At 37.6% G+C, this 9292-nt stretch overlaps 1 protein-coding gene across 3 annotated transcripts in view; it reads right to left on the bottom strand.

Moving 5' to 3' along the window:
* Positions 1–7396: 7396 nt before the first annotated feature.
* The window catches only part of LOC107747227 (interferon-inducible double-stranded RNA-dependent protein kinase activator A homolog), an 8314-nt gene continuing 6418 nt past the window's right edge, over positions 7397–9292 (bottom strand). For all 3 annotated transcript variants that reach the window (XM_016561675.1, XM_016561677.1, XM_016561676.1), the window contains exons 7-8: positions 8013–8175; positions 7397–7691 (exon numbers count right to left, since the gene is read on the bottom strand). In XM_016561675.1, coding sequence (XP_016417161.1) covers positions 7534–7691; positions 8013–8175 — 321 coding nt within the window. In that variant the 3' untranslated portion in view covers positions 7397–7533. The remainder of the gene's footprint in view (positions 7692–8012; positions 8176–9292) is intronic.

Raw genomic sequence — 9292 nt, forward strand, 5'->3', positions numbered from 1 at the left:
TATCTTTTCAGTTTTGGTTACCTTGACTTTCAATGTAAGGAAGAAAACCTCTCAGATTTCATTAAAAATATCTTCATTTGTGTTTCAAAAATTACTAGTCTGTCAATATGATGACAGAATCGTCTTTTTTGGGTGAACTATCCCTTCAAAACGCACCAGTGACCAGCATGTGTACACTGTATTTTCCCTCGACTCATTGTTCTGAACATGAACTTCACAACAAGAGCGGCAGCGGCCTCTGCTGGCATCTCAGTGCTACTGCATACTACATATTTCAGTGCCCTACATCTCTGCTTACAACATATAGGAGACGGATGTCAGCAAAGACCTGAGCAGTGTGTGGAATGGAAAGCTATCCTACTGCATACTACACGGTATGCTGTAACATTTCATGTAGTGTACTACATTTTCACATGACCTCACCATGCGTTTAATTCGGCAAAGTCCAGATTTCATCTCGGATATAAATTGTTTAAAAAAACAAACTGTTTTTAAAAAATTAAGAGTTAAAATGTGACTTTTGGAAGTCTGAGTAAATACTAATTCAAAAAGACGTTTAAAAATCTGATTTAATCTGTCACGGAAATGGACGGTGAAGTCAAGCATGATGCATTGTGGGATACATCATTCAGCGTACTCCGGTTGTATACTGCATTGCAAATTTGGAACCGGACCCTGCCATACTATTCTACGGAGCCCCGCACATGACATGCAATAAAAAATAAATCAATCGTGTGCACGATTTACTAATTTGTTCCCTCGATGTACTAAAACGTGCACATGATTACTATTTCGTTCCCTCGATTTGCTAAATCGTGCGCACAATTTACTAATACGTTCTCTTGATTTATAAATCTTGTGCAGGATTTAGCAAATCAAGGGAACGAATTAGTAAATCGTGCACACAATTTATAAATCGAGGGAACGAAATAGTAAATCGTGCACATGATTTAGCCTACTATTTTTTTCCTGCATGCCATACGTACTATTCTTACCATTTCTGGCACATATAGACATGAAGTAGTAAAAGTAGTATTCTAGTATGCGGTTCCGAACTCAAAACTCCAAATGAATCATCCAGGTATTTAGTGCATACTGAAAACGTCTATGTGCAAACTACAGAAATATGTTGCTGAAGTACGCTAGTATGCTATGCTGAATAGCATACTACCAAATACCGATTCTGCTGTATAACAGACTCGCAATATATACATTAACACTAAAAAGTTAAGATATTTCTATAGACTGCATTAAAAAAGACCATTTTTATTACCTAGATAAAACTGGATATGACTTCTTGAATTAAACTCGCTGAGATAAATCACGTGACAACAATGTAGCAGAATACATTTGCACAATGCATGCTGTTTTCCATACTGTTTTTAAAACAAGCAGTGTCCAGCATAGTATGTAGTACACTAATATTCTAATGCGAACGGACCTCTAGTTTCTTACGTTTGATCTCATTTGGACCTCATTCATCAAACACAAAATCATCCGTAAAATCATTCTCGTGTATTTTGTTGAATTCGATTCGCCTGCGCAGATCTGAATGTTTTATTTTCTTTAAATGTAGTTTTTTTTTTTTTTTTTTAAGTTTTAAAGATTTTTATTTTATGTGAGTAGATTAAAAAAAGAAACAGCAGAATGTCAGATGTAAAAAAAAAAAAGAAAAGAAAAAGCCAAAAACAGTGTAGTCACAGTGACAGAGATGATCTCTGCCATTAGTAGACCCGTATGTCGCTGTTTGAGTCCTTCACTGTGCCTTAACGCATATGTAACCATATCAACACACTCTACTGAGCACAGTCCATCCTCACCTTCTGCACACTGACGCACTTTCCTCCAGAAAGACCCTAAGAAATAGCAGGTCCTGTCGAGTTAGGGGAAGGCGTTGTAGTGAGTGCATCCGCTGTTAGTTTCTCACCATTGCATGAAAACATGTCACAGCCTGCCAATGATTTCTGATGCCTTATTAAAATGTCCGTTTAATTTCTATCTCGTTAGATCCTCACTGAGACGTCCTGCACTGTGTGTGGGGGTTTTAATCATGTGTTCAGCTTTCCTCTGAAGAAGTGCAATTGTAGGATGACATCTCTCTCTGTTCACAGCTGCTCCAGTGCTCCACTGCTGTACAGCTCCTGATGTGTCATTAGGACACTCTCCAGACCCGCCGTTTCACATTTAAACTCATAGTAAGAAATACATATTTGTGTTCCAAGTCATTATCGGTATCCTGTGTCTGTTGTTTATCGTCAGTCTCATTATTCAACTAGAATTCAGAACCTCATGAATTATTAACTATAATAATAATTTTTTTTTAAATTAAATTTTAAAGAGTAATTGTAATATTTTTTTTCTCAGCATCTAAAAATACTTACAGAACTCATTCTACATTTAAGGAGCAACTGTTTTTTTCTGCCCAGGAAAGCTTACTGAGAAATGTAGAATGATACATGGTTCTTTATCTGAGCTTTAAATTCACTCAAAAATAATAGGCTTTAAAGGGGTCATATGATGCGATTTCAAGTTTTCCTTTCTCTTTGGAGTGTTACAAGCTGATTGTGCATAGATAAGATCCCTGAAGTTGCAAAGACTAAAGTCTCAAAACCAAAGAGATATTCTTTATCAAAGTTAAGACTCTGCCACGCCCCCCTAAAACGGCTCGTTCTAACACGCCCCCACATATCTACCTCACTATGTGGAAATATTAGCACAATGCGGCCCAAATGTGCACTTAATTCATACAGTATCTAACACCTCTTCTATGGGGACGGGGGTATCAGTGTTGGGTGTAACGCATTACAAGAAATGTGAGTTACGTAATCAGATTACTTTTTTCAAGTAACTTGTAAAGTAAGGCATTACTTTTTAATGTACAAGAAAATATATGAGTTACTTTTTCAAATAAGTAATGCCAGTTACTTTGTTTCCCCATGTATTTGCTGACAGCTTTCGTGTTGCGCTGTGTGAACATTTCTGCAGTTCTACACTAAATATGAATATGTTAACACAAATATGCTCTATGTATTTAATCCCATTTTATTCCTATTTTACTGCTGACCTTCGATGATCCAATTCAACCATAATAATAAGGAAAAATGACTAGAATTTTTTTTTTAATATATATATTTTTTTGTTGTTGTTGTTTTTTTTTGGTGATTGAGAAGAAAGTGTTGAACGTTCTGCTCCCGTGTCCTATTCTTCATGCAATCCAGAATGGCAGCACAGCTGAAAGGTTTGAGTTGCGCCCTCTACTGTACAGACGTGAATTTACATTTCCTTCAGCCTGACGCTTATTCATTTCACTTTTGGTGTGAAAGGGCTTTTTACATTTGCCAAAAATAGAACTTTTGTTTTGTATTAAAAACAAACAAGCCCAGATGAGAAAAAGTAACGTCACGCGTTACTTTCCATAAAAAGTAACTAACGCAATTAGTTACATTTTTTTAGGGATTAATGAAATATTGCAACAAGAAACAGCTGATTTATGAGGAGAACAATCATGTTCATTTTGTAAAATAGAAATAAAATTGAACACCTCAATATTGCAATCAATACAACGGGGTCGTAAACATCTGCAAACAATGAAGTCTCAATCAATAAAAACCTATTTCCCTCAAAAAGTTCTCTAATATAATGGATAAATAAAATAATATTCAGTAAAATTAATAGTCAAAGCTTACTTGCATTGGATGTGTTGGTTTTGGTCTCATCACTTCCTGCAGCCATGTCAATCAATTATGAAAACTTAATATTAAGTGACTTACATTTTAGACACAATATTGGCTTTTGTAACTCATTTTAAGGGGCTTCAGTTCTGGTTACTGCTCAACCGAAACAGGTTGCACTACTATTTTAGGATAGTTTCACTTCAACTTTTTCACATGTAGCATATGCTTGTTTGGAGGCGATAAGAGCAGAAGGCAAGGTGTGCAAATAAAAGATTGATGCATCAACGCAGTTAATTATCGTACAGGTAAGTGCCATTTATGCAATGTTGAATCCGAATGAATTTCCAGCCCCCTTCAACACATGTAGTTCAACGCTTTTAAACGACCAAGCAAAATGTGACATTAATTAGCCTATAGTAAAGAGTTTTTGTCTCTTTGGTTTAACTTTAAAATATCGAAGTTCAAATGAATTCATTTTCTATAACTGCTGTGAGCAAACAAAAGGGTGAAATGAAATTTGTTACCAATTAATAAAAATTACAATGTAGTTTCTCAAGGATATTGAACTCGTGATGCAATATAGATCAATGTGTCAAAAAAGTAAATGTCAAGAAAAATTGGTTTGTGACATGACCCTCGACACTGTAACTGGTCAATCAACAGAAATTTTTTTTAATTTAGTAAGACCTTTTTACATTTTATGTGAGCCTGGAGCACAAAAGCAGTCTTAAGTCGCTGGGGTATATTTGTAGCAATAGCCAAAAATATCAATAAAGAAATCTCAATAAATCTAATAAAATCGAGCCTTATGACTGGTCACATATGTAGTCTTTGCCGTGACACACATGCTGGAGGTAGGTTTTAAAATTATATAGGCAACCCTCTACGCACACCTTGGCAATATAATCGCCATTGGATAGTACATTTTTTTGTTTACTCGCCAGACTGATATACTATTTTACACACACACACACACACACGTTTACTTAGCTATCTAAATGGGGACATTACATAGACTTCTATTGTTTTTAGATAGTTATATACTTTTTAACCTAAACCCACCCCTACCCCTAAACCCACCCCTCACAGAAAACTTTCTGCATTTTTACAATTTCAAAAGTAAAAAAAAAACTTTGTTTACTTTATTTGAACAGTTTTAAAAATGAGGACATCCACAAATTGAGGTTTTTGCCGATTTTGTCAGGCTTAACCATATTTTGGGGACAAATTTGTACCCAAAAGTGAGCAAAACCTGACAAAATCGGCAAAAACCTCAATTTGTGGATAAAAAATACTTTCACAAATACAACAAAGAATAAAGAAATGGATTGACTTTCAAAGTCTGTATTTGTGCAAGCCAGATGTTGCCTCAGCAGTTTAAAAATGCATGACAATTTTATGATGTCAACCCTCTATGCACACCTTGGCAATATAATCGCCATTGGCTAGTAAATTTTTTTGTTTACTCGCCAGACTGATATACTATTTTACACACACACACACACACGCGCGCGCGCGTTTATTTAGCTATCTAAATGGGGACATTACATGGACTTCTATTGTTTTTATATACAGATAGTTATACACTTTTTAACCTAAACCCACCCCTACCCCTCACAGAAAACTTTCTGCCTTTTTACAATTTCAAAAGTAAAAAAAACTTTGTTTACTTTATTTTTATAACAGTTTTACAAATGAGGACATCCACAAATTGAGGTTTTTGCCGATTTTGTCAGGTTTTGCTCACTTTTGGGTACAAATTTGTCTCCAAAATATGGTTAAGTACACACACACACACACATGATTCCACCCAATCAGTTTATCTTTGTAAAATGGAACAGCTTCTTAAATAACTGAATGTGCACTCTTAACTTCAGCCAATCAAGCATTATATTATGATAATTAAGCACTATTTAATGATAGAACTAGTGATTAGAACTAAAACTTGGTAACCATGAATGAATGCATATTTGTCATTTTAACTGAACTTAGGACTGGTGGTGGTGTTTAAGATATTGTTGGTCATAGGTAATAGTAATTATTATTAAAAGATACTAGGCCTACTACTACTACTACTATTATTATTTGCTGGGTTCATGAATATTAATCACGTTGTCAGCGTTCGCTCGAACTGATTTGCTGAAATCAAAACAGGGACGGTAATAGATGAGGGCCAGCCAATGAGAGCAGTTCGCGCATTAGCTCCGCCCACTGCCGAGAAACCGGCATATCTTCTGCTTGTTCTTAAAAGCTGAATAATTCTAATTGAACTCTGTTATTTTGACAGGAAAATACAACACAGAATATGGTTTACATGTATCGCGTCGATTCATCGTGGTATGCAAGACTCTCGCTCTCTCTCTTTGCATGTGTGAGAAACACAGCGCTATCAGTAAAGCGACGGCGAGTCGTGCGCCTTCACACTAGTTTACGGTACGTCAAATGCAGGTGCGCTGCGTGCTACATACTGCGCGCTACATACTGCGCATCCATCCACCATTGAGCGCATCCAAATAATACAGATCGCTTGACGGAGAGCGAAACTCAAGCGCTCAGTCAGCGTGTTTATCGAGTGAAAATCTGTGTTGAACGCCTCTCACACACATACTGGCGTGTAAAATCTAAGAATTTATTAGCCAATGGCTAATGTTAGACATTATTTAGTCGCCCAGAGTAAGATTTAGTCGCATATGCGAGTGATTTACTCGCAATGTAGAGGGTTGATAGGCCTTACCTCCTACATGTAATCATTGTAAGAGGTAACTATTAAAGCTTTCAGTATCAGCTTTCAGAATGTATTATAATAAAGGAGTGTTGGATTGAATTCCTCAGATAGACACGGGGCGGAAAAGGCTGACAGAGCGCATAGGGCCCAGAGGTTGATAGGGGCCCTACTACGTTGCATAGCGTGTAGTGAAGCTTGGCGGGAAAAAAATCACAAGCATTATATCAGAGTTTGATTCGTTTTTTGCCAAAAGCACGTGATCTATGACGTGCAAAGATTGGTTCAATGGTTCACCCCGAAAACCTCGTAACTGTTTCAGTATGCATACTTCAACGCGGTTTTCTTTAGTACATTGTTTTTCTACAATATATTAAGCCCAAATGAACTTTGCCTATGAAAAATAGTTATAGGCAAAGCAATAAAATAAGTAAAATAATCACTTCTGCAGTTTCAAAATTAATAAAACAAAATTAATCAGTTTCTGAACCAAATGTGAACCCGCTAGATTTAAATCAGCACAGCCAGCGAAGGATCGAACGCAACTGTTTTGAACGAGCGCACCTTTTTTAACAACCAAAATGGCTGTTTCGTTGTCTGTTGAGGAAGTACAGACGCTCCTCTCGTTGATAGCCGAGGAGCGGATCCAGCGAGAGCTTGATGGGGCGACGCGGAATGAAAGTTTTTCAGGAGTCGAGGCGGCGCAACTATAACGACATGTGAATAATCCCGCCCACTCTAAAGCGATACTAAACTGCAGTGGAAACGCAAACCGAGCCGAGTCGTACCACACAATGGAAAAGCGCCGCTTGTGTGTAAGCAATTAAAAAAAACTGTAATATGATGTTTACAATGGATTTATGAAGCAAAAAAAAAAGACGCTGCTCAGGTTTCAGTGACAAACACAAAAACATCTGACTGAATCCAGTTAGAAGTACACTGTAAAAAAGGATATACCTGTAAATGTAGTGCTTTGCAACATCCAAGAATAAACTCAGTGTCGTAACCCAGAAATTGATTTATTTTCTGCATAGAGTCGGGTCTCTTACAGCAGAAGGTGTCCATTGGTTGCAGTGCTGGTGTGGGATCAGGACATGCAGGTCAGAACTCATGCGCACACTGATCCCAGACCTGCTGTTAGTGTTTACTAGCGACCATCTTGATGTACTGCAGGGCGTTATGAGCTGCGGTGTTGTGGGCGTTACTGCTGGTCATCCCTGTACCGTGGCACACCGTCACCGGCCGGGTGGACAGTTCGACTAAACACTGGTACTGACCGTTCACTGTCAGCTCATCTGCAAAACACACACCACACACACACATAAGTTTGAGACCCTTGGACCACAAAACCAGTCATAAGGGTCAATTTCTCGAAATTGAGATTTATACATCATCTGAAAGCTGAATAAAGAAGCTTTTCATTGATGTATGGTTTGTTAGGATAGGACAATATTTGGCCGAGATACAACTATTGAATATCTGGAATCTGAGGGTGCAAAAAAGCTACAAATATACCCCAGCGACTTAAGACTGGTTTTGTGCTCCAGGGTCACATATATCAAACATATCCAGCTCTGATGACACAAAAAGACACACAGTGAGAAATGAGAACCAACCGATGTCTATGTATGTGACCTGAAAGCCCAGCTCCAGTGAGATCTCCAGCAGCATCTGAATGTAGTCTGTGTTCGGGATGCTGAGCGGCGTCCTCCTCAGGAGGGAAATCTTCTCCCCTGTGGACTGCCGTAAGCTTTCCACATACACGCGAGACGGTGGGCTCTGGGGACCACAGGGGACAAGGGGTCAAAATATGAGCACATCTGATCGGATTGAAAACCTGACCCTGCTGCTCATTTAGTGTTTGTGAGTGGAAGCACCTCATGATCTGATGGTGACTCATTCAGCCGTGATTCAATTCCTCATGCTGAAAAACTGATGCAATGGCATAAGAGCACAAATCATTTATGAGTCAAGGTGACACGTCAAATTCTATTTAAGGGTTTTTCTTCAACTTCAGGCTCTTTTATTTTTCAGGGGATGATTTTTCTTTTTGTTACATGAAGGTCATATAACTACATTGGGAACATTTTTACCATGGCTTAAATGCTAACTTTTGAAGCTTTAATGTGCAGATTTTATTAGGTGTAGGTTTTGCCCTTGTACCATGCCCAGACTTAGTCAGTCTTAAACTATGAAAATTCATCATAAAGACATGTATTATGCTTAATACATGAATTGTGTACAACAATAATCATCTAAACCAGGGTTTACCAAACAGGGGTTTGCAAAGGTGATGAAAAGCTAATAACACTAATTAAAACATACAAATGTAAAATTAAAATAAATAGAACTGCTAATTAATTGAAATAAAATAAAACTTGAAATTTCAGGGGGTGCTTTAAGAAAATATTTGATGTCATAGGGGTTTGGCCGACAAATGGAATCCCGGACCTAAACTATGAGTGAAATAAACATAAACCACTTTAATTTTTACTGTGAGACAATTATTTATATCTATTTTTAGGGCTGCGAAAATTACATACCAATTTATGCACTTAATATTAGCGGTGTAATGCGTTTTTACTTCCTGAAGTAGCTATGCAAATATCTTTTCCCAAAATCTGGGGCCCGTTCTTCGTACCTCGCTTAATACATCTGAGATGATCTGAAAGATGCCAGATATTCTAATCATGATAACTGATCTCTGGCTAATTTGATTAAAATATCTGGATTAAGTTGTCTAAGATTACTGCGCGTTCTCGTGTTCCCCGTAAAGGGCAGATGTGTCGATACTCGAAACCACGATCAGCAATGCAGCGATTGGCTGGCGGCAAGACAGCAGCGTTATGACATCATATAGTTAAAAAAGACACCTGACGAAAAACTTGACAAATTT

This window comes from Sinocyclocheilus rhinocerous, unplaced genomic scaffold (genome assembly GCF_001515625.1).
Source record: "Sinocyclocheilus rhinocerous isolate Xijiao unplaced genomic scaffold, SAMN03320098_v1.1 scaffold2184, whole genome shotgun sequence".
Classification (NCBI taxonomy): domain Eukaryota; kingdom Metazoa; phylum Chordata; class Actinopteri; order Cypriniformes; family Cyprinidae; genus Sinocyclocheilus; species Sinocyclocheilus rhinocerous.